The sequence below is a fragment of the Idiotropiscis lumnitzeri genome, chromosome 10 (assembly GCF_059441095.1).
Source record: "Idiotropiscis lumnitzeri isolate Australia: NSW breed Sydney's pygmy pipehorse chromosome 10, RoL_Ilum_1.0, whole genome shotgun sequence".
NCBI lineage: Eukaryota > Metazoa > Chordata > Actinopteri > Syngnathiformes > Syngnathidae > Idiotropiscis > Idiotropiscis lumnitzeri.
Genome location: NC_142400.1, coordinates 3,137,153 through 3,161,972, shown reverse-complemented (window position 1 = coordinate 3,161,972; position 24,820 = coordinate 3,137,153). Strand labels below are relative to the sequence as shown.

Sequence of the window (24,820 nt, the reverse complement as noted above, 5' to 3'; positions counted from 1 at the left end):
TCTCCTGCTTTGAAGGGGTCACAAATTTCAACATTTGACAGAATAGGACCATAAATGTCAAGACAACAGCAGCAAGTTGAGTCATTATCAATTATATGCCAAGATGTTATCTCAATTATCAAAATGTAAATGTCACGCTCAAATCTGTGAGGACTCGTTACGAGCTGGAGCTAGCTATGTGCTGTTTTAATCCATCTTGAATTCAATGTACCGTATTTTCCCGACTATAAGCCGCTACATTTTTCCTAGATTTTGAACCGTGCGGGTTATACAGCGGTGCGGCTTTTCTGTGGATTTTTTTTTCTTTCTCCATTAGGGGGCGCTCTATAGTTCAGAAAATACGCTAAACAAATCTCGATTATTATTATTCTTTTTTCCTCTTGGGTCTGTTCTGTTTTAATGAGCAAAGTTTTTGCCGTGTTATAAGGCACTGTTTTAAGAATCTTATTATGGACCTTTATGTGCATTCACAGTACAAAATTGTTCTGTACATGGAGTAAACAACAAATTTTTTTCATCATAGAAAAAAAAATATATATATATATATAATTTTTTTACTTTTTTTTTAAGTCTTTTTTTTTTTTTAAAGAGTTGCTGCGGTAGATACAGGTGCACTTATAGTCTGTGCTTACTGATTTGGTCTTTTGGAAACTAAATGTTCGCATTTAAGCACAACTCACGTACTCTGTATTTTCGTGTGAGTTCATTTGATTGATGTTACGATAACAAAAGGGAAAATCAATCTTTTTTTTTTTTTTACATTTTCAGCCTGCTGCTTTGCTGTCATAAACATCAGGAGTACAGCATTTTATCGCAATTATTCAACCTCATAAAATCATAAAATGCCAAGTGAAAATCTGATTATTTTTCTTCTTCTTTGGAATCATTTCCCGTCCAAAAAGCACATTTTTTATCACATTTCAAACGACGTGCCCAGGAGACTGCTAACATGTGTTTGCCATATTGGCGTTCACGGACTCGAGTATCGCCTTACTGCGAGACGTGCTGCTGGCCCTTTAAATGTTGCACTTACTGTTCGGTCCGGTCACATCTCGTGTCAAAATCACTTAAGCTTTTAAAAAAAAAAATAGGCGTTTTGACTGCCAGTAGACGTCAAAACCTTGAGGCTTAAAATGTATAATGTATCATAGCGGACAGTTTTTTGTTGGTTTTTTTGGGGGGGGACAATTTATTTTCTGAAATGACTAATATGCGGTTTGGCTTTGATTTGTTCAAAGAGAAATTTTATTTTAGTTTACACCAGGTGGAGGGAACTTTAATTTCTTAAAGGGGACGTGTACGCTATGATGAAACATGGTCTTTTTAATGTCTTGAATAAAAAAAAAATAATAATAATAATTGGTACCCTGACTGAAGTCAAGGCATAAACTGAAATTGATTGAGTCTCTGGGATGTCTGCTTTCTGTTTAACAACCAAATAAATATTTGTTTGTACATTTTGCCAGACTGTGGTTTCACAGGTTGGCTAATTTGCATAACACGGAATGTCTTCACCCAAAAGCACGATCGTGCGCAAGGTGAAAGGTAAGCAGAGCTGCAATTTTAGCCCCGATTAGCACTAGTTAACATCTTGTCAACGATATGTATGTCTCGCTCTATAATAACCACGCCGTAAATCACATTCATTGTCAAGTGTAATTCGCCGGCTTGGTTTTGAAGCGCGGCACTCTACCAGTGAAAATACGCTCAACTGATAGAATTTCTCTTGCGGTTAAGACTGCTAACGTTGGGTCAGTACGATATAACTTTGTGCAATTCCTGAGCTCATAAAGCAATGTGTAAAACAAGTGATTGCATAAGTGAAGCAAACAGGTCACATTTAATAACTGGTGAATGAGAAACAAGTGGTTTTAATGTGTTTGAGTTAAAAAACAAGGCCATCGCCATAGGACGGATTACATTTTAATACCCTACTCGATTACAATACCCCAGATGTTTTCATGGCTTTTCTTGGACTTTTTTTTTTCCCTCTCTCTCTCTCTCACACTATTTACACTTTCTTTTACCGTGTGCCTGAGTTCTTGACACTGTAGTATTATCCTTACGTAGTCTCCGTCGAGCTGTAGCGCGCTTTGTTGCCGTTACTCTGACCTCGGATAAAACAAAAAAATAAATGAATCCCCTTACCAAGAATAGCAAATATAAACAAAGACTGATCATGATTAATTTTTTATTATCATTCTTTTTTATTTCCAATTGACTATTGTTGTTCAAATTAACTCGTACCAGCCGAGTTAAAAAAAAAAGAAAAATGTATCTTTGACGCCTTTAGCCGTCAATGGTAGGAAATGTGTTAAGAATTAATTAATTACTTTAATTTCTTCTTAGAGCGGGTTTGTTACTTGTTGTAAAATAAAATCCCAAAATACTTTGTTGTAGTTTACTTTTTATTAGTTTTAGTATTTATTTTTTTTTTTTTTAAAACTATCAAAGATTCTTTAAAAAAAGTCACCCGTAGTATTGTTATAAAAAAAATGCCCAGATAACCAAATATTTTGTCGTCACACCGTTCGGAAGTCAGCCCCGAAAGCTCAAATCTGAAATTAACTGACAAAAATAAACAATTTCCTGTAATTTCTTAGACTGAGTTTGTTTTGTAAACTTAAAATGCCGTTTGTTTTTGTGAAATTTATTTTTTGAAAATGTTCTTTCCAATTTTAATTTGAGTTATTTCACATTTCGATAGCAATAATAACTTTGCTTCTTATGGCTATTATTATTAGCCATGCATAAACTACAGGGCAACTGGCATATTGTGATTTATTTTTATTTTTTTTCAAAAACCAAGGAAAAAAAGTGTTATGTGGTAGAAACAAACCACAAAATTTAGCAAGTAAAAGAAAATATTTGAAATATGAAAGAATCAAGGCCTGAAAGAAAACACCCGTTCCTGCAGACAACAACAACTGCAAGATTCAAACAAACGATTCCCCATGTCTTTTTCCACAATAATCCTCCTCAAGTTTTGCAAAACTAGCTCCAATTACACCTGTTGTGTATCTTGCGTGATTTATTTCATTTTTTGATGATTTAATTGAAGTTTCTTCTTTTTTTTTTTTTTTCATGATTTGCTTTTAAGTGAAGAAAGACGTACCATACTCTGCCAGATGTGAAGTAAACGTCTATAAACAGCCCGGGTGAGTCACACATGTAGCCTTTGTATCAAAATTGGATGGTGTTGTGGTCGTCTCTCTTTGATTGAAGATGGCGTGTACAGATTAACCGGCAATTAGCTGCCCCCTTTTGCCAGAAATCTATTTTCCGCCTTTTTTTTTTTTTTTCCCCCAAATGTTGTCCGGATGGATTATTGATCCAAAAAGGATGAAAGCCAGTCATGACATGAAAAGGATGACGTTTTGCTTGGTGTTAAGGAAGGAAGACAATATGAGATCAAGGTTATATGCAGTATAAAAACAGACAAAACGTCATGTGACCGTCTCCCTTGTGCATGTTTAATAAAAACAAAGGGTCAAGCAAATCAATTTTTTTTTCTTTAAAGTAATGACTGAAATCCATCCATTGTCTCGTTAGCATAAATTAGTTTAGCACCCCCCCTCCACATATAATTGACACCCTGTTGAAATGCATTTGGATTTTATATATATATATATATATATATATATATACATATATATATTTCAGCAAACTCAAAAAAAAATGCTGACAAATATTCATCATCTGTTGCTATGAGAAATGCAAGTAAATGTAATAGACGACTTGGGGGGATTCGTACATAAAGTTCCTCCTTGGAGGGGGGGGGGGGTTGTTGGGGGATGAGCAATGTTTTCACCAAACAACTTTTGGAATTATGGTAAAAAAAATAAAAAAAAATGACCTTGGTTTCATCGCCCCAGAACAGCCAAACACATGTGTGGGCAAAATGTTCCTGCAGCCTGAGATTTAAAGCCATGTCTGGTGTACAGCTGAAATAAATCGGATGTCTTAAAATCTTCAAATTGGCTGCCTCTTGCGTTTGAAAAAGGATGATGTCATTCATTTATTAAAGACAAGTCAATTCTGTGCTCCTCCAAATGGGTAGATTTCACTCGAGACGCGCTTTGTTTCTCCCAAAAATCAAGCATTAAAGCGCTTTGCGTCTTGGCGTGTCGTCCAAACCGAAGTCTTCCCGCCATATCGGTTTGAAATGCGGTGCGGTTTTACGCGCTTGACAAAAATACTATACATTTGAAACTTGAGATGTTTTCGTTATCAACACGAGCGAGGAACAGATGTTCACTCTGGCTTTTGAATTTCAAGCATCTAAAAAATGCCCATTCCATTTCAACGCGGGTGGAAGGAAAAAAACAGAGTTGCTCACGTATAGAACATGAATTCATTCGGTCATCTGCAGTCTTGTTGCTTGGCGCCAAAGGAATGTTTGTCGAATTGATCAAATTCACAGTATTTGTTGTTGTCATCAATAGACCTTTTACGAAGCCAAATTGTCGAACAATAATGCAATATATATGTTGTATATATTCATTCATTCATTTTTTCCTATTATATTAAAATTTACATTTTAATACAATACATTTTTGTCACACCTGCACTGCTTTGTTTGTTTTTTATTATATATTATTATTATTATTGTTATTATTATTATACATTATATATATATATATATATATATATATATATATATATATATATATATATATATATATGTGCGTGTATTTATTTATTTATTTTTATATATTATAATTTTACTTTGAAATTAACAATTTAACCACATAAAAGTGCACTTCAATCCCCCCATTTATCATGGGCAAGAATTCTTACTGTAACCAACTTTATATGTTAAAATTCAGTTCCAACCTCAAAGCTGACAATTCCAAATTATTTGTTGCCTTGTGTGTGAGTTTTTAAATCCCAGCAAAGAAACACAAAAATCTTCATTGTTTTAATGTTCCCGGAAAGAGATTATGAGTCACTTAAATTGTCGACAAATTGCTTCCAGGCCAATAATGGAGGAGCCCAAAGTACTGCATAAGAATCGAATGATTACATGCACATGAGAGTACCGAAGAATAGAAGTCCAATTTGCACAAAAAAAAAATAAAATAAAAGTTCCCCGTGCATATCGTTTAAGCATAATTACCTTTTAAGAAGAGAAAATGTACGGCTGGATTCAACGGAGCACTGCCCCAAAATGTGTCAGAGGCTTTTCTGTATTGCGTTATGAATGGTTGGTCTGCCATTCAGGGTGTGACTTTGTGAAAAACAAACAATTTTTTTTTTTTTTTGCCAACTTTAAAAGTGTTCACAACAGCCAATTTAATCGCCCTGCCGGTTAAACGGTTCGGCCCTAATTTAAATATCAGGAAGGTGTGATGTACTGTAAAAATGTCGATATGCTTACAATGTGTTTTTAAAAATGTGTTTTACTACTTTTCAATGTAATTACAGAGTGTGGTTGCAATTTTTTTCCCATGCTTAACCTCTAAAACAAATATTTTAAAAGGTCTCTCTATTATCTGGAACGCATTCCCCACGATGAACGGGGATCACTTCACAATGCAGACTGTTGATTTTCTTTAGAAGTCTAGTCACTCGATTTGTTGATCATTTGCTCACTGCACTGGCCAAACCTAGAAGCCTGGAAAGTGTGATCTGAGAAATTTCACGTCCGTATGCCCCAAATGAAATGGCGCACAGATAATGTAAGGCTTCTGACCGTAGTTCGGGCATGAACGAGACCATAAATAGGCAACCGAGCGAGGCATATTAGGCAAAGTTTAACAAAACATGACCCCAACGCAGGAGTACGAGAAGCAGCAGCACCAAAAAAACAAAACAAAATTATGGCACCCTGCAGAGACAATGGCAGAGTTTGCCAAAAACTCTGTTGCATCCAGCTCGAGAGCGCGTTGTTAGATCGCTTTGGTTTGGACTTTGAAGGCAGCAAGTCTAATTTACAGGTCCTCAGGCCCACCGTGGAGAGTGTTGTCGTTGGCCAAATGGCCGTTCCCATCACCACGGTTCGGGTCAGGCAGACTGAGAGGAAGGTTCGCAGCAGTAAAACAGCCAGGAGTTCACGCGAGAAACGCGAACCCTCCGAACCTCGGTGTACACCAAACCCGGACCGAGACGACCTAAGAGGTGGTCTTGGTCCATTTGCAAACAATATCTGGTGAGATTCCTCTCCTCGCAATCAAGTGTGAACCCTTGGAACCCTGATTGTGCACTAAACATACGGACCACTACGCTTCAAGAGGTGGTTCTGGTCCATCACTCGTTCTCCCATCGAACCCCGACCGTTAAATCTAGTGTGAACCCATCTAACCTTGGTGCGGAACAATCATGCCGTCCAAAACCACTTCAAGAGGTGGTCTCATTCTGATTACAATTTCTCTGATCTCAATCAAGTGTCAACCCTTCAAACGTTGGTGTTCACCTAACCTACAGACCAAAACCATTTTGAAGACGAGATTAACCCTTTGAATGCTGGTGTGTACCAAACATGTTTCAAAATCACTTCATCGCTTTGAACGTTGGTGTACGTCAAACTTACGGACCGAGACACTTCAATCGGTGTTTCGCATAGTTTGTAAACAAACTCCAGTGCAAGTTTGATGATCGTCATAAAATTTGAACCTGGTATGCGCCAAACATACCAAACAAAACCACTTCTCTCGTTTAATCCCAGCCGTTTTCACGAGAGGAAACATCTCAATCACAGCGTTATTTTTTTTCTGGATTTTGACTGATTTTGCAAGTCCTATAGAATAATAGGGCGGAGAAAAAGACGTAAAAATACGTCTTTGGGAGGCGAGGACTACCATTTTGAAAACGTATCTATACGTCTAATGGATTAAAGGAGTTGAATCAGTTGAGTGCAGCTACGACATGGACCAAGGACAGAAATTAGGAGAAAGTCATACTCGTCATTGACTAGAAATATTTTGCATTGGGATCAAAAGATTTTTTTTTTTTTAAATCATCTTTTATTCTCAGGTCATTGCAGGAAAAACAATATTCATTCAGTCGTGTTGTGTGTTGAACCCATACAGCCCATGCAAATCCAATCAATTTTTCCATTTAAAACATCTGGAGGGATTGGTCACTCCCTCTTGTGAGTGCAAAGTGCAAAGATGACGCGTTTATTTTGTCACGATCACCTTGAGTGCGCTCGTTAAATGACTTCAAATGACTTTAACCGGCACGGGTCTTTGCTCAGCCTAATTTCAATGATTAGTCAGTTTTCCATCGCCATTACCACGACTTCTTTCCAGGACTTCATCTTCTTCGTCCAACTTTCGTTCCACTCCGTAAAACGGTCACAGTGGCCTTCCACCGCCGACTCTTCTGGCCGCTTTCTCACCACCACTCAAGAGTACCTACCTCACAATAGGTCGTGAAAATCAAATGGCCGTGCAAAGTGGCCCGCTGGGTGTCGTTTCGCCACAGAAATATGAGCTGGCCCGAAATGGCATTTCTGAGCCGGGAAGCCATAAAAAAAAAAAAAAAGTGCGATCAGGGTCATTTCTTCTGTGATGTAACACTGGTTAGATGCTCAAGGTCAGAAAGTAGGGTCGGAAAATAAGCTGATTTTGCTGTCTTTTCTCAGGCCGCGAGTACAAAATAATATGTTTCCTTTCCACAGGGTCCAAACGTTTTAATTAACAAGCCAGTGAAAGCTTGCCCGGCCAGCAGGGGGTGCTACCTTCCCAAACAGTATGGAACTCCATCAACTGAGACGCCCACACTAGAATTCCAAAGAGTGTTCATGGTAATGGTGATACATTGCATCTCGATTTTAAAAGTTGTTAACAAGTGTTACAAAAAAGAAATCGTAAAATATTGCAGGTACGCCAAGCTACTTTCGCACTTGTTTCCCATTCTGATCATGTTTTTTTATTTTTTTTTATTACCGTATATTCCGGACGATAAGCTGCTACTTGTTTCCTCGATTTTGAACCGTGCGGCAAATACAATGGTGCGGCCTTTCTGTGGATTTTTCTTTGACCACTAGGGGCGCTCTATAGTTCAGAAAACACGCAAAATAAATCTTTTTTTTTTTCCTCATGGGTCTGTTCTGTTTTAATGAGCAAGGTTGTTGCCGTGTTAAAAGGCATTGTTTTAATAATCTATTGATGTAGCCTTATGTGCATTCACAGTACAAAATCGTTCTGTACATGCAGTAAACAATTTTTTTTTCAACACTGCAGCTTATAACCTGATGCGGCTTGTATATCTTTTTTTTTTTTTAAAGCTGCTGCGGCTTTAAAAGTTAAACATTTTTAACCACGCTGAATGGGCAAATTTTCGGTGCTTCGACCCATCGCTCCAAATGCATTGTTCGCGTTGCCTCCGCGTGAACTCGATTGACTTGAATTCAATGGCGTCGCTGGAAAACACTCGCAACGGATTTGCCGTGATTAGAATTAGAGCACATTAGAAAAGATTTCTTGTCAGCCCTCCGCTATTCCCAATGGATCTTTGACTTTGAATGTGTTGTTTGGTCGTCTTTTCTGTCCACCAAGACCAGATTCATGTCAGATCTCATTCTTTTGTTTTCATAAATAGTCAAAGAAGCACGTTGAACTCTCCCTTTGCCATCCGTGTCGACCTCCTCTTGCACAAAACTCTGTCCCAGGCCAAAGTACACTATTGGCCCGAGCGATAGGAATTCTGGCCCGAAATGTTCCAACGCATTCACTTGCTCTTGTTACAACCCTTGGCAGAATATTTTTAGACGATTTCCTTTCATAAACATTAGTGCATTTGTCGATATGTCGAAGAGGGAGAGCTCAAATAAATACATTTCAAATGTGCCGTCGACGTTTATTTATGGAGCTAATAATCGATCCAAAGTGCTTTTCAATCAACCCGAGAAATTAAGCACGAATTGCGAAGTGACGCCGAGAAATTGCCTTGTCCTCTTCTCCACTCCGCTGGGGGAACTCAACTTTATTTTACTGACAACGCTTTGTATCCATCTATCTATCTACCTATCGGTCGAGCAGGAAATAGAAGCGCCTGTGACTGGATGCCAAGAAACAGTCCGCTCTTCACGGTCGCTCCCGAAAAGGAGGCTCCTCACTCACAGCGCCTGCTTTCTCACAGACATCAGAATGGAGAAGTGGCTTTTCCCAGATGCCCTCGACCCTCCGCAGGCCGCGTCCGGTGCCAAGACAGCCTCCAGGTGGTCTCGCTTTTGATCCTCACCAGCCCGGATCTCTTGGAAAGATCAGCCGGTGTAATCGCTTGTGTTTTTGTGGGCCGCTCGGAGGAAACGGTAGCGCCTGGCTTCCCCTGACGAGGCATGACCTCAGCAGTGGCAGCTCGCGGCCTCGCCGGGACGTGGACCCGCCCACAAGTAGGCCTCTCTGTCAAGTCTATCTAATCGAAAGGGCAGCGGAGAGACGCTGAAAATGGGATGCCGCCAGGGAGAGGAAAGAGTGAACACTGGTTGCATTCAGCTCGAGAACATTGCTGGCAAGAGGCAATCTGGCATGCAACACAATCTTCAACTTGCTGTTTATGTTACCGACAAATACTTCGGTACTGTACTGAAGTTGATTTTTCATGTCTGGGTTTTGTGCATACCTTCATTTGAAAAGAAAAATGGGTGACTGGAAAACGTTTTGATGCCTATAGGTCAAGGTAACGCTCGCTCGATGGAACGTGATTAGAGTGTATCAATTCATCTATTCATCGACAACTAATTGTTTATCAATAATTGATTGAGAGATCGTTAAGCGAATGTAAAATTCTCCAAATCCTCACAATTTTAGCCTCTCAACAGTAAATTATCTCAGATTTCTATCGTCTTCAATTAAAACCTGACTTCTTATGTTTGTGGGGTCTTGTTTCCCAATATAAGGTATTTGCAATTTGGAAAACAAAAATTATTAACATTTTTGCTGATTTTCCAAGTGATATTACGACCAAACTCGTAACTGAATCGGAATTAGTTTGTTTGTTTTTTTTATCAAATTCAACGATTAATTGACATAAGTTAGTTGTAGTCCTAAAAAATATTTTTTCTTCTCCTTTTTAGCCTGAGCACTATTTTAGTCAACGAAAGAGGGAAACTCTTTTATTTTGCCAAGGTACCAAAAATGGCTATTTGATATAAATGACAATGAAAAAATTAATGAATTTTTTTGGTTTGTTTGTTTTTGTGAGTCCTTGTCCCATCTCTGCCGGCTAGTCCCTGACATTCAACTCCCTAACCCCTCGCCCATACTAGCTCATTAAGATTCCGGGACGGAGCAAACATCACGACATAACAAAAAACGACAGCCGCAGCTCATCTATGGACTTCGGAATTAGAGGAGAGGTTTTCTCTTGGTCTTGAGTGAAAGTAAAAGAGTCATTCCGAAGAACTTTGTTTTAGTGTTTCTGCCAATTTGGACAATTGTCGATTTTACAGGTGTTGCTTGAAAATTAGTCTTGACTCAGTCTCAGCCACTTCAATTTAATTATTGTGAGTAGTTCTCAGTCCCTCAAAATCAAGATCTTAACTTAGTTTCTTGTTCTTGGTCTTGGCCACAGTCTCAGCCTCGAAGCTCACAAAGCCTGTCGAGCTGCTATCATTGTTAGACTGGACTGCAATATTATTCCATTCATATTGTTTTCAACTTTGGTTGTTTATGCTGCATGCTCATTTATTAATTTCCCGATGGTCAAGCTAAGTCTTAAAAAAAAAAACTGTTCGAATTTGATCACGGAGTTCACCTGGAGGACTTGATGGGGCTGGTTTCGTAATGAAAGATTTCTTTAACTAACACCAGTCCTGGCTCACAGTCTGATCGTGACGATGTGCTTAAAGAAGTGCTCTGTAAGTGATTAACAACACATTTTCCACTTTGTCACAAGTACTTGCCTGGACTAACTCTCAAATAGTCCCAGTTTGTTTTTCTCTCATGGTTCTTGGTGAGCTCACAGTCAAACAACTGAATTCTTTCATACCAATCACCAACATGTAACCTCACTTAAGATTTGAACATCACTAATGGTCATACAAATAAAAGATTAATTTGAGTCTGAGTGTCAATCCCTCAAAATTTTGGTCTTGACAACTTGGTCTCAACCAACGTTGGTCTGGTTCTTAGGCTCAACTTGTTATGGTCTTGCTATTAAATCTCTTAAAGCTCTTGAAGGCCTTAAAATCTTGCTCTTGACTTGGTCTCATCTTGGGTCGGTCTTTGGCTCAGTCTCAAGCCCCTCCAAGTCCCGGTCATGACTGGTTGTCAATCTACCTTGGTCGTAGTGTCTTACAACCCTTTAGATGTTAATTAACTTCGTCTCAACCTTATGGCTTTCATCTTGGCTAGCATGCGCGAGCTAGCATGCGCGAGCTAACATGCGCGAGCTAGCATGCGAACACATTCCAAGTTTTATATGGAATGCTTTTTATGTAACAGCGTATTGGTAATATCCGTACCGTATTATCATCTAAAGTACTACTGCTTGGTCGAATTAATATTTACTATGAATTGATAACGCATCGAAACAATTGCTTTTACTGGCAGCAGTTTGCTATGTTGCAATCTAATCCTTTTAGCCACTCACTGTACTGAAATTTCACATTTAGATTTTGTACAAAAAGTCCAATTTTTTTTTCATATTTTGGTCAGTTTGACTTTGGACGTTTAATTGTATTGTATGTTACGAATTAGCAAAGTATTTAACAGAAAAACATGTATCGCATAATCTACCATTTGGGTCATATCAACATAATCTTAATCGATCATACCTGTCATGATTCACAGCTCTTTCGTCTCATTATTTTTTTTTTCTCAAGTACAGTCAATTCTTGAAACAGTGGGTGGTATCGCCGGACACAAATGAGGTGTCACAGATAAAGACAGGAGCTCTTCGCTTTCCAGTGCTTACAAATGGTTGGGGGGGTAAAAAAGCCTTTCCAATGAGTTATGTGTCCGCTGTCAAGGAAATAACACTTGGATGGCGTTACAAAGTGGCTTTTAAGTTTAAAAATACTGAAAGTTGATTTGTGGTGTTTTTCCTTTGAGAGCTCCACAAATTGTTTGATGCAACGTAGTCCAAAAAAAAAAAAAACACTAAGACACATTGGTGACTGTCAGTCTTTCTGGTCCACAACGGTTCTTTAATTTGGAACCGATACAAAGCTCATGCTGAATTTGTACCGTTGTTAACTTAATATAAGAAATGAGTCACTTTGAATGATTCGGTTAACGAAGGAATGAATGATTATGGCTGCTTATCAGATATATAAAATATCAATCAAAAAATATAATACAGATAATAAAATGTTGAGCCTTTTATTGAATTCATGAAGTAAAACAAAGCAAAACGTGTTTGTACTTAGTGGAGAAACTCTTCTTAGCAATTTCAGCGTTGACATATTTCTTGTAATTAGTCACCAGATTTTCGTCTCACTCCTCTTTCCAAAAAATCTCAAAATCTTTCAAGGAACGCCAAGCTTGCGCTAACTCCAATCACTCTATTTCTATTGGGTTGAAGTCTGGGGATTGACTATAGGCCACTCCATGACTTTAATATGTTTCGTCTTGGTTTTAATTTTGAATTTGTTTCATTTTTGCTGATGGTTTAGTAACTCGTTCCCCACTTGACGACTTGTGACATCTCTTTTGCTTTGTTGTGATCGGATATTAATCGTCGGATTGTATACAGCTGTGTGCCACCTGGGCACCTGCCAATCGTGGTCGTCATAGTTCTGGCTGACTCGTAAGGGATCAAATTATTGTATCCCGCTCAATAAAATGCACATTTCAAAGCATTTATATTGTGTTTTTCATGCATTTTTGACTGACTCGTTGTACAATCATAAAAATTAAACAGCCATAAAAAGTAAGGTGACTTTCCCTTTTTTTTTAAGTTAACAAACTCCGCAGAGGAATGACATCATTATTTCCCCTCACTTTGTATGCTTTTCATTTCAAAGGCGTGCAGTACTAAGTGGCCTTCATCAGCTGTCAGTCATTGTTTAGTCCAGCATGTCTGAGCCCGCCTGCGCTCCCCTTTTTTGACTCAAAGCAGAGACTCTGCAAGGGCTGAAATATTATCCACAAATGCTCATTTTTACTTGTATTTTAATGTCACACTGACCTTGTGTAACTAAACTGCCGGCCACAACGGCGTTGGGATTCCCAGTACCTCTGCCACACTGAAAAACATCTGGATCATCATATGTTTGTCATATGTCCTATACTGTTTCCCAAGCAAATTCCCACTGTAGTAAATAATGTCCTAACTAGGAGGCATTCCACAAACTGCTGTTAAACTGCGTTGTTTATTATGCCTTGTGTGCTGGCTGTAAATTTGTGGCTGTTCACTTACTTGTGTTCTCATTATTTTATTGAAAGTTGCAAGTATGCACGTATCTGCGCTATTGAATTAGAATTAGAAATCCCTTTATTGTCATTGTACTCAAGTGTGCAACGAGATTAGAGGGCTCCCCCCTCCAGTGCAATACAACAATAATACAGACAAATATATAAATTAGATAAATAAATAAATATAAAATATAAAATACAATATTGTGGTTCATATGTGATATGCTTATGTTGAGGCATTGTTATTCAATTGAATAAATTTTTTAGAAGAAATTAATTGAGGAAATAAATATGTAACAAATATTTGCAAAAATGTATCATTAGCAGCAATAATAAAACCTTCGAGAGAGAGAGATTTCTATGTTCTTCTGGATTGGGATGGTCTTTATTATACTGGTTTACATTATATATATATGAAACAAAATAATTATGTATTACTGATTTTTATTATAGATACAGATATCTATATTAGTTTTGTTATTTAAAGACAAATTATTTTATTTGTTTTTGTTTTTTTCTGAACAATTATTTGCGTTCATTGACAGGCTCGGTGAGGCTTGCTGCTGTCTGATTGGCCGTCTTGTCGTCGCTCTTGGATGACGTGTTTCCTGCTACATCCCCGTACACGTGTGTCGCGCTGCCTCACTGACGAACGGAAAAGGGGGACAACTTTGTCTTTTGGGCACATTTATTTGTGTGCCATTGTTTTTTTTCTATATCGTTGACGGCGTCGCCGGATAAACGGTCAAGATGGTGAAGCCTCAGTTCAAGGGGAAAAGCTCGATCAATCCCTCGTCGTCCAGCAGCAACCCGGGTAAGTAAGCTAACTTCATTAGCCACACGATTTGTTGATAGTTAGCCGACTGACATTTAAGATAAAGTAACAACGATGGGCAAGATGACAACGTTTCTGCAGCAACGATGGATATGGGAAATTTCAAAAATGAGCATGTAAAGTGGACAACTAAAAAGATTAAAGTTACACGCTTATGTGGTTGATTGTAGCCCATCGTAGTTTTAATAAAGTTCACCGACTAATCTTACCTTGTTGCCACTTTAATGGAATCTGGCACTGTCGATTCTGTACTGTTTATGTATTTTAGTTTGCAAACTGACAAACATCTGTCACGTACACGCACAGCCAGCACACAGCTATCTCTTACACATAAACAAAAACAATGGCTGCTGTGTTTATTTAGTGCTGTGGTCGTGTAGTTATACACTACTGCAAATTACAACCACGACATCTTTGCGATATGGATCATTCATTTGAAAAGTTACAATATTGTTATTACAACAATTGTTTTATTATTGCTATTCTAATGAACTGATAATTATAGATGGCATGAACTAATTTATTTGTTTTTGTTAGATCGGGTCAAGGGTGGCGGCAGCCACATGAGGGACCGTGCCACCATCAAGCGTCTGAATATGTACAGACAAAAAATGAGATGGTAATTGATTTGTTCTGTTGTGCCATTTATTAGAAGCTCCTGCAGTTGTGCGATGAGTGTTCATGTGCTTGACTTGAATCTGTCTTTGTTGCCAGTAACAACAGAGGTAAAGTCGTCAGGCCCTTACAGTACCAGTCAACTGTAACTCCCGGGACAGTGGCTCGAGTCGAACCCAACATCAAGTGGTTTGGTGAGCTCACTGACAGATTTCCTATTCTTAATTTCATTCACTTTACACCAACATAATTGATTGGTGCTGATCATTATGTGATTTTTTTTTATTATAATTATTAACATACTCTACAAGTTGCATTGTGTCATCTGTTTAAATTGTATTCACCAAGGTATGTAAGACATAAGAAATTTCATTCGTTTGTATGACAGGTCAAGTTTAATTTGAAACGTTTTGCCTTACAGCAAACACACGCGTGCTCAAGCAATCGTCCCTGCAGAAGTTTCAAGATGAGATGAACGCCGTGCGAAAAGATCCGTACCGCGTTGTGATGAGACCAAGCAAACTGCCCATGACGCTCCTGCATGACCGAGTCAAAGCGCACGTGAGTGCAAACCAAGCTCATGTTATAAGTGGAACTTCAAAGGCCCAACACAGTTCTTTTAGAATACGTACTAACACGTGAATAAAGTTGTGACCTCCATTGTTTGTATTGACAGAACTCCAGGGTGCACATTTTAGACACAGAGGCTTTCGAGACCACGTTCGGACCCAAGGCTCAGCGGAAGAGGCCCAGTATTGTGGTGTCCGACATCAAGGATCTCTTGGAGCAAGCCGAAGCTTCGGCCATGAGCTACAACGCCGACAAGGACAAAGACTTGGTGACGGAGGACACGGGCGTGCGGTAATGAATAATTGCTTTTTCGCTTTATCTTGTGGGTGAGTAAAACACTTGATTTGTGACGACTTTTTTTTTTTTTTTTTTTTTTTTGCAACAGGGATGTAGCCCGTGAAGAGATCTTCAAAAAGGGTCAATCCAAAAGGATTTGGGGAGAACTTTACAAGGTATTGTTTCATGCAGATTATTATTTTAAAGCTTTATGAGCATCCCAGCACTCTTGTTTATCGTGACGTGGGCCTCAACAGGTGATCGACTCGGCCGATGTCGTCATCCAAGTGCTGGATGCCCGCGACCCAATGGGCACACGCTCGCAGAGCATCGAGGCTTACATCAAGAAGGAGAAGTCGTGGAAGCACTTGATCTTTGTGCTTAACAAGTGCGACCTCATCCCCACTTGGGTCACTGTAAGACTTCCTTTCTTTAAAACACTTGACTCTTGATCAGCTTTGACTGTAACGTTTGGCTTTTGTTGAACCAGAAACGTTGGGTGGCGCTATTGTCCGAGGAGTACCCCACCCTGGCTTTCCACGCCAGCCTCACCAACTCGTTCGGTAAAGGCTCGCTTATTCAGCTCCTCAGGCAGTTTGGAAAGGTAAACCCACGAAAGCCCTTCGAACACCGCCCTGGTTAACTGAAAATTGACTTTTTTTTGGTTTTGTTTTCCCTGCAGCTGCACACGGACAAGAAACAAATCAGCGTGGGCTTTATCGGTTACCCCAACGTGGGCAAAAGCTCCGTCATCAACACGCTACGCTCCAAGAAAGTCTGCAACGTGGCGCCTCTCGCTGGAGAAACCAAGGTAATGGTTCCGTTTTAAAGCCCAAATTACTCGAAAGCAAATAATCAAATGAATGAATAATATTTAGGATACATTTTGTTATTGTAGAATTCAACTCAAATTTATTTATAGCGCACGTTAAAAGCAATTGTGACTGAAATAAAGCATTGATCACAAATGATGATTGACTAATGAAATAATACATATATTTTCATGAAAAATCTTTAAAGGGGCGGTCAACTCTAAAATGAAATGTTTCAATAATACGTTCGATGCATTCCCACTAGTGTGAACAAAGCATTCTAATTAATACTGCCTTTGTGGAATATGAATCGAGCGGATACGATCGGCCAAACATTCATCAATTATTTGAAAATGGCCTCCTTCCAGGTGTGGCAATACATCACTTTGATGCGCCGAATCTATCTCATCGATTGCCCCGGCGTGGTCTACCCTTCGGAGGACAGCGAAACTGATATTGTTCTCAAAGGAGTGGTACGTTTCACTCCCTCACATTTGTGTTGTGTGAAAAGGCTCATGGCTTAAAACTGCACTCCTTCACCCCGCCCTCTCTTCATGAAGGTGCAAGTGGAGAAGATCAAGAACCCAGAGGAGCACATCGGGGCGGTGCTGGAGCGGGCCAAGCCCGAGTACATCCAGAAGACGTACCGCATCCCCTCGTGGAGCTCGGCGGAAGATTTCCTCGAGAAGTTGGCGCTCCGTTCTGGTAAACTTCTGAAGGTATGGGAAGGCAGTTGGAAATGACACATCTGTATGGAAGGAGGGAAACCATGATCTTTTTTTTTTTTGTATTGTGCAGGGCGGCGAACCGGATCTGCCCACGGTGTCCAAGATGGTGTTAAATGATTGGCAGAGGGGGCGCATCCCTTTTTTTGTGAAGCCTCCAGGCCCTGAGGGTGACCAGGAGGTAAACCTTAACCCTATTAAACCTTTTCTATGACCACAGTTCATTTGATTTGATTTATTTATTAAATTGCCCTTTCGCCAGGAACCTTTGCCAGTAAAAGCTCCCCCACTGGCAGTGGAAGGCGTGCAGGAAGTCCAGACAGAGGAGCCCACCCTCACCCCCGCCGCCCCTGACGACGAAGAGCAGCAGAAACAGCGGCAGAAGGAGGAACTTCACAAGATTTTGTCCAACGTGCGGCAGAACTTTGGCAAGATCAACGTGGCGCCCGAATTCAACGATGAGGACCTGATCCCCGTGGAAATGCCCGACCTGGACATCTCCGGCTCGGAGGCCGAGGATGACGAAGGGGAGGAGGACAGCGAGGAAGAGGAGGGTGTAAATGAAGAGGAAAAGGAAGAAGGAGGAAGTGAGCCGGCCGCTGAGGAGAGTCCCGTCGCCGGGAAGAAGAATTCCAAGCAGGTGATCCGAGAGCTGGACGAGAAGATCGCCAAATACAAGCAGTTTCTGGACCGGGCTAAATCCAAGCGCTTCTCTGCTATCAGGTGAGTGAGCCCGTAACCAAACGTTTTCCTTTTCTTGGGTAGTAGCCATGCGAGACATGTGGGAGGATGGCACATTTGAACTACAGGAAATACGAACTAGGAATGTCTGATGTGGGACCCGACCGATTAATCAGCCTGAATTAGCTCTTTTGAAATGGCCCCCAAAAAATATTTATATTAATAAATCGGAAAAATTTTATTAGAAATGCTGCAGGCATGCACATTATTCTGTTAAGTAATGCAAAATCTTTTTTTTAATTCAATCAATGAGATAATTGGTAAAATTGTTAGCTGCTGCCTTATTGAAGCTCACAGTAGCTTGTTTTCTTCCAGTTGTTCATAATTTCAAGAAAACGCAAATGGAAACTAACTTTATATTTTTTTATGTATTTATTTATTTATTTTTACAGGATACCAAAAGCTGATTCAGACAAATTGTTCATGAACATCAAGACACAACAAGCGCAGATGAAAGGTAACAAACATGATTAGCGTTTCTGGTCAGGATAACAATTATGACCACAGTAAAGGGGAAGTGTTGCCATTTATTTCTTCATTTTTATGTCTTTTCATATATTTTTTTACATTCTCATTCACTTTTAATGTGTTTGTAACCACTTGGAAGTTCAACGCCAGCCAAAAATTGTCTCTCTTGATAACATTTTTTTCCCTCTCATAGTCGTTTAAAAAAAATGTATGATTGGAACAGGATTGTTTGTCTGAACTTTAAGGTGTGATTTTCATTGTCCACGAGTGTTACGTCAGCTCCCTCTAGTGGTAAATGAAGGAATCAATGCCTAAGTTCTTTTTGAAGTTCAATACATTTGCATTTAAAAACTGTTTATTTTACAACATTCATTGAAGTACAATTTTTGTTGGGCTTTTGCATCGTTATTTAGTACCCCCACCCCCATTGAGTTAGCATTTTTATTGTCATTTAGTGAATTTGCTCATATCATTTTTATTTTTTTATTTTTATTCTAGCCGCAACTCAGAAAAACCGAAAGAGGAAAGCTGACGACGACGAGGAAGATGACCAATCTGCCCGACAGCCCAAACTGACATCCAAAGAGGTAGAAAACACATTTTCACCCACTCCCAATTTATGTTTTAGTAAATGTCTATACTTGAAATTATGCTTGTCCATTCATTTGTGTAAATGTTTATCACAAAAAAAGGGGAAATAGGATCTATGTATTATGCCTAAACATATCTGTATTTGTATATGTAAATATCTTTATATGTAGGTAGTGTTTGTGTTTTTTTACAATGTTTTGTTTCTGTGGTTCTTGAAGAAAAAAATGACCGAATTAAAAGAATTTTACTATCATTCATTCATGTATATTTCTCCTCAACAGCGAAGAGCGATGGATCGCGCCCAGCGGCCGAAGAAAGTCGGGGCGCGCTATTACGAAACGCACAACGTCAAGAACCGGAACAAGAACAAGACGAAAGACACCCAAGCAACATCAGAGGGCAGGAAAGCTAAAAGAGCGAAGCGCTAAAGGCTAGCAATAAATTATATTTTCCCCAAAATAAATAAGACTTTTAATTATGTTTTGTCCCTAATCCTTTTTTTTTTTTTTTTCTGGCCTCAACTTTAAACGAAACCTACAATCTAAAGATTTGCCTCCATTTCTAGTCACATAACGTAGCGACAGGACGCTTCGCAGCTTGAAGGCTACTTCTTGGGGATGACCATCGCTTCCAGCTGGGCCTAAACGGGAATGTAGATGTCAGGAAGGGAAGAAGTGAAAGGTCGTCGCGCTCTCTACCTTGAGCTGCTGGTTGGTCCTCTTCAAAAACTGAATCTGCTCCGTGTGCTTCTTTTCCTGGGCTTCCCGTTTTTCCTCATCCCTCTTCTGGCTGGCGACACTTTCGGCCTTCTGCGCATTCAGTCGCGTCGTCAGATCTTGTTTCTCGTTCTCCAGATCGTCTATCTGGATGTGTAAAAAGGGGGGAGGGCAATAAATTCTGTGTCATTTACTAACAGAGATACTTTATGCTTTTTTTGCAGAATAAATCGTTTCCCAGTTGTCTCAAGAGGCTATGTGTGACAGTCATCTGCAAAAATAATCCAAGGATCAAGAATTGTATCACACTTGACATATGTGATGTCCTCTCTCTGAAATGAGCCTGTTTTTGGCCCTATGTATACATAATTTGGTTACCATGGTACCTCTCTGCATAAAGACAGTATAGCTGCTTAAAAGTGTCTCAGGATCCTCAGCCAGCCTCGCCCCAAGTCATGAGAAGAGTGTTGGGTTTACGTAAAATAAATTAAGGCTACCATCTGCTGGCCGTGCAAGGGAACTGCAGTTAATAAATCCCAGGGCCAGGAATAAACCCTTTCTAGTATCTAGACTGAAAATCTTTTGCTTACTCTTTGCCGCATGTCCACCTTGTCCTGCTCGGCCTGCAGGGCTTTCCTCATGCCGAAGACCACACTGCTCTCGTACAGGGTCTGGTAAGCGGCGATGGTCGTTTGGATCTCGTCGCGCACGCGCAGCAGCAGGAGGCCCCGCTCCGCACAGTTGATGCACACCTGCCGGATCAGCTCGTCTGAAACCACCGTATAAGGAATTGTTATTTACTGTACGTATGATGGGATGCATCACCGCGCATTATATGATTTCTTTGACGTGATTTGCAACAAATCCTCAAGGTAATTGTCATAATTAGTTACCAAAGCACTGAGAGTACAGCTCCCTGCGCACGGGGCAGATACCCGTCTCCAAGGCCCGCCTCTGCTGCAACTTCCTGTCCAACAATTCCTCCAGGTTGACCACATCGGCACGTGTACATGGCGTACTGGACACCCGCTGCGCCCACAGCTGGTTGCCCTCCATCCATTCCCTAGGAGGTTACAATGTCGGTGGTCGTTTACGGTGCTGTAAAAGGGATTGTTGGAGGGGGGGTACTCACCTGGGCGGGAACATGACGTTGAGGATTTCCTCATTTTCAGGTGACCCTGATTTGGTTTTAGGGGGAGGGGGCACAGGTGAGTCAAGAGGCTGATGCGGACTCACTTTGAATGGACGACCCTGCAAAAAAAAGTCTTTTCAGTTAGTTAATAAGGTTTAAGTGCTTAAACTGATTGGATCATTTACATAAGAGAAATTTCGCAAAGCCCCCTGAACATAACTTCCACGTGTACCTCTAAATGTCATAGATGAGAATTTAAAAATGTACATTGTTCAGACGAAAAAAAAGTTGAAGTATTATGAGAATAGTCATATTTTCAAGGGAAAAGTTGAAGACCGCAATTTGAGCACCACTTTACAATACAGCTCACGCTAACAAGTGTTAAACATTAAACAATCACGATCCGCCAGGAAAAAATGTTACATACAATGCATTGACCATTTATTATTAGATTTAAGCTATATTTTTCAGTTGTTGGAAAATAATATAGTTTATTTCGTATTTTTCCATCATTAAAAAAATGTATCCACTTACCTTTACTGATTTCCTAACGGTTCCTTTGTTGATTGAAACCGGAGTGTCATATTTGAGAAGGGACTCTGTGGGCTCACTCATCTTGGATGATATGGTAAAATATGTTTTTCTAGTCAAAAACTCCAGCAACAGGTTAGTTTCGATTAAAAAAAAGTTCGCGTTGACGTTTTCTGTCGTCATGGCAACATTCTCCTACTGGTGTGCATTTTATTTGATCCGGGTGGGGAACTTTTTTTTAAAACCACTCTTTTATTTCGTTTATATCCGACATAAATCAAAACAAAAGTCGGTTTGTATTTATAAATGTAACATGTTTTGGTATCGTATTTAAGTAAGAAGAATTGTATTCATTTTAAAATATTATGAATGTGAAACGGAACCTTCACGACACGTCGTGATTCGCCAATGCATACCTCGGAATTATTTTTTCCTGTTTCAACCGGAAGTGGAAGTAAAGCGTACATAACGTATGCTAGCAGAACTGCTCTTCTCTCAATTTGTTTTCGAGGAAATGGTCACGTACGCCTAAGCCAAAGTGCTTTACAACTTATTCGAGTGATTCTTTTTCCGGAAAGCAAATGGCCAAAGAAAAACGTCACAAGAGACGGGACTCGCCCGAAGTGAAAGTTAAGGTGAAGCAAGAGAAGCTAAGCCCCGCGAGGCCGCACAGAACACGCCGCTCGCCCAGTGACAACAGAAGCCCACAGAGGAGGAGAACCAGCAGGTTCGTTTCTTTTTTGTTTTAAATCTCCTTTTTCGTTCATCTAAGATACCGCGTGGGGATTAAAAAAAATGACAATATGCTGACCAAGTAGTTAGCTTGGCTAGCCTTTAGCATTTGTTGCGCAACAATACAAATGAGTCAATGTTCCGCTCTTTAAACTTGTTTGGTATGTGCATGTTAATGCAGGTCGCCTGTCAGGACAAGGGACGACGACCGCACGGCCGCCAGGAGAGAGACGTCACCCCCTGCCCGGCGAGGCAGCAGATCCCCTCGGAGAAGAAGTCCTCACCGCAGTGCCAATGTCAAGTTAAAGCGGGTGATTTTTTTTTATTTTACACAAAATGAATCCGTGTTCACTTAAACATCAGTATCCTAAACAGTTCAGAACACTGTAATTATGTCTGGTTACCCACACATGCAATTATACATTAACTGTTGGCTAGCTGAGAATTTGGGTAAAATACTCGCACTACAAAAAAACTGAAAACGTTAGCACAAAATGAAAGTTACCAGTATTTAGGCGTAGGGCTGCTCGATTATGATTTTCGATTCATCGCACAGCATCTATTTTAGCCGGGTTTTTTTTAAGTTTGCTGTCGTTATCTAGCAGTGGAGTGCTGAAGCTGCCAAAGCAAAACCAACCGAAAGATTGTTTCATCGCATTTAAAAAAAAAAAAAAAAAAATTTTATTTATTGCAAAGCAGGAGCGCGACGAGCATCGTTCTGGCGGAGATGAGCATAGAAGACGAAACGAGCAGCCAGAGGAAAGGCGCAGCAGATGGGAATCGGAGCGGCCTCAGGAGAGAGAGCGTAACGGCGAAAGACGCTGGGAGCGGGACGCTGCCTCCTCACAACAAGCAGAGCGGCGGCGCCACGACGAGCAGCGGCGAGAAAACCGTCAAAGGCGCGAGGAGAACCAGGAGGCGGATTTTGGCCGTCCGGAGAGCGCGGGCAACAGCCCGACGGAGCCCTCCGCCGACAAGGAGAAGCCCAACTTTGGCCTGTCGGGAGCGCTCACGGAAGACACCAACACGTTCCGCGGAGTGGTGATCAAGTACAACGAGCCGCCTGAGGCGCGCATTCCCAAGCGGAGGTGGCGGCTCTACCCGTTTAAGAACGACGAGCAGCTTCCTGTCATGTACATCCACAGACAGAGTGCCTATTTGTTGGGGAGACAGCGGAAAATCGCAGACATTCCCATCGATCACCCTTCCTGCTCCAAGCAGCACGCAGTATTTCAGTACAGGTAAGGCCGAATACATTAGACTAGAAGCTGCACTATAGAATGTCCTGTAAATGGATCAACTTGGTATTCAAACATTTTCTGGGGGGTAAAATAACCTTAGAGTTGTCTCACGTTCACACCTACGGACAAATTAGGGGACGTAAACACAATTGAAGACTGTTATTTGGTTTATTCAGGCCCGACCGGTTAATCAGCCGTCTGATTTAATGGGCCTATATTAGCTATTAACATTTTTTTTAAATTTACATTAACAAGTTAAACTATGGCTTTGTGGCAATCTAAAATGAATTTTTATCCTCTACTTGTTCAGAGTGGCGGAGTTCACACGAGCGGACGGCACCACGGGCCGCCGGGTGAGACCATACATCATCGACCTTGCTTCGGGCAACGGCACTTATCTGAACAACCAACGCATCGAAGCGCAACGCTACTACGAGCTCAAGGAGAAGGACGTGCTCAAGTTCGGCTTCAGCAGCCGCGAGTACGTCCTGCTGCACGAGTTCTCCGACACCAGCGAGGTGGACGCCAAGGAGGAGCCGGAAGAGGAGGACGAAGGCCTGGATGAGTAAAAAGTTGATGAAATATGTGACATTTTAGAACGTCATCTTTTGTGTTTCAAGACGGGACCTGATTAATGATGCAGTCAATGGTGACGCGCTTGTGTATAGATAGACATACACCCCCTTTTTTATTTTCTCACATCAGGTGGGGGGGGTCTTGCCGCAGTCATGTAAATTTACATTTTTGTACTGTAAATAAAGACTGTCAACTCTTGGACCGACCGCCGCCAGCAAATTATTGACTTGTGCTATCTAATCGTGAAATAACTAGATTTTCCCTTTTGGCTTACTACCGAGGCCACTAGCAACAAAAATGAAAAAATTTGCACATTTCTCAAAATCAAGTTTGAATAAAATGGTTTAGAAGGAACGCGTGTAATATATATATATATATATATATATATATATATATATATATATTTTTTTTTTTTTTTATTATTAAATTATAACCCAGGTTCTAGTTGTGTTCAAGTCTCTTGGATGTGCAATTTAGACGTTTTTTTTTTTTGTATTTCCCTTATCCTTGGCATCTAATCATAACAGTAGTGGGCAAAAAAGTGCTTACATCGTTGGACAACCACATACGTACAGTACCATTGAACTAAGTATGGATACAATTTAACACTTCAAACCGTTTAAGATTTAAAAAAATATATTTTTGTATAGTAATTCAGGACTGTTATGGGTATATTTTGGCTATGAAAAACGCATAACAAATGTATATATATATCATATATATTGGTTTATTTTCGGCCACAGAAAAACAGTCATGCTGGGGAGGATGTCGTTGAAACTAATTATAAAGTTCAACTTAGTTTTCGTGTTTTAACTGTGCTATTGTTCTTAATCACAATATGTTCCAATTGTCTTATGGATTATAGTTGATTTATGCATAGCTCTTTGGTGCAGCTGCAGTTGTTTTAGAAGTACTCTATAAGTAAAATGGAGTTGAATTTAGATACATAAAT

At 40.2% G+C, this 24,820-nt stretch overlaps 3 protein-coding genes across 4 annotated transcripts; 2 read left to right on the top strand and 1 right to left on the bottom strand.

The window, feature by feature from the left end:
• Nucleotides 1–13,852: 13,852 nt before the first annotated feature.
• Nucleotides 13,853–19,853, top strand: gnl2 (G protein nucleolar 2). Its single transcript, XM_088305930.1, has 16 exons — nt 13,853–14,121; nt 14,680–14,761; nt 14,857–14,951; nt 15,179–15,318; nt 15,434–15,618; nt 15,713–15,779; nt 15,861–16,019; nt 16,094–16,207; nt 16,286–16,414; nt 16,784–16,888; nt 16,976–17,134; nt 17,214–17,321; nt 17,403–17,863; nt 18,274–18,338; nt 18,848–18,936; nt 19,222–19,853. Exons 1-16 carry the CDS (start codon nt 14,058–14,060, stop codon nt 19,366–19,368), a joined length of 2,169 nt encoding a protein of 722 aa, XP_088162056.1. The 5' UTR covers nt 13,853–14,057; the 3' UTR covers nt 19,369–19,853.
• dnali1 (dynein, axonemal, light intermediate chain 1) lies at nt 18,360–21,418 on the bottom strand. The gene is made up of 6 exons (XM_088305934.1): nt 21,323–21,418; nt 20,789–20,907; nt 20,550–20,719; nt 20,247–20,425; nt 19,639–19,803; nt 18,360–19,580 (listed from the first exon to the last, which is right to left on the bottom strand). Exons 1-6 carry the CDS (start codon nt 21,401–21,403, stop codon nt 19,545–19,547), a joined length of 750 nt encoding a protein of 249 aa, XP_088162060.1. The 5' UTR covers nt 21,404–21,418; the 3' UTR covers nt 18,360–19,544.
• A 292-nt stretch (nt 21,419–21,710) lies between these two features.
• Nucleotides 21,711–24,074, top strand: snip1 (Smad nuclear interacting protein). 2 transcript variants are annotated; one of them, XM_088305931.1, is made up of 4 exons: nt 21,711–22,046; nt 22,233–22,362; nt 22,748–23,292; nt 23,603–24,074. In XM_088305931.1, exons 1-4 carry the CDS (start codon nt 21,901–21,903, stop codon nt 23,859–23,861), a joined length of 1,080 nt encoding a protein of 359 aa, XP_088162057.1. In that variant the 5' UTR covers nt 21,711–21,900; the 3' UTR covers nt 23,862–24,074. The 2 variants fall into 2 exon arrangements, with proteins under 2 accessions (XP_088162057.1, XP_088162058.1); XM_088305932.1 differs by having other exon boundaries at nt 21,716–22,046; nt 22,751–23,292.
• The last annotated feature ends 746 nt before the right edge of the window (nt 24,075–24,820 follow it).

What these genes read in the sequence shown, in the direction of transcription:
- dnali1 (XM_088305934.1), bottom strand. Translation starts at nt 21,403, where the DNA reads ATGAGTGAGCCCACAGAGTCCCTTCTCAAATATGACACTCCGGTTTCA. An exon ending in AGGTGGACATGCGGCAAAGA is followed by an intron (nt 19,804 to 20,246) that starts GTAAGCAAAAGA and finishes TTACACATCCAG; the next exon opens with ATAGACGATCTGGAGAACGA. An exon ending in GGACCAACCAGCAGCTCAAG is followed by an intron (nt 19,581 to 19,638) that starts GTAGAGAGCGCG and finishes ATTCCCGTTTAG; the next exon opens with GCCCAGCTGGAAGCGATGGT.
- gnl2 (XM_088305930.1), top strand. Translation starts at nt 14,058, where the DNA reads ATGGTGAAGCCTCAGTTCAAGGGGAAAAGCTCGATCAATCCCTCGTCG. An exon ending in ACGGAGGACACGGGCGTGCG is followed by an intron (nt 15,619 to 15,712) that starts GTAATGAATAAT and finishes TTTTTGCAACAG; the next exon opens with GGATGTAGCCCGTGAAGAGA. An exon ending in TTTGGGGAGAACTTTACAAG is followed by an intron (nt 15,780 to 15,860) that starts GTATTGTTTCAT and finishes GGGCCTCAACAG; the next exon opens with GTGATCGACTCGGCCGATGT.
- snip1 (XM_088305931.1), top strand. Translation starts at nt 21,901, where the DNA reads ATGGCCAAAGAAAAACGTCACAAGAGACGGGACTCGCCCGAAGTGAAA. An exon ending in CAGAGGAGGAGAACCAGCAG is followed by an intron (nt 22,047 to 22,232) that starts GTTCGTTTCTTT and finishes ATGTTAATGCAG; the next exon opens with GTCGCCTGTCAGGACAAGGG. An exon ending in CACGCAGTATTTCAGTACAG is followed by an intron (nt 23,293 to 23,602) that starts GTAAGGCCGAAT and finishes CTACTTGTTCAG; the next exon opens with AGTGGCGGAGTTCACACGAG.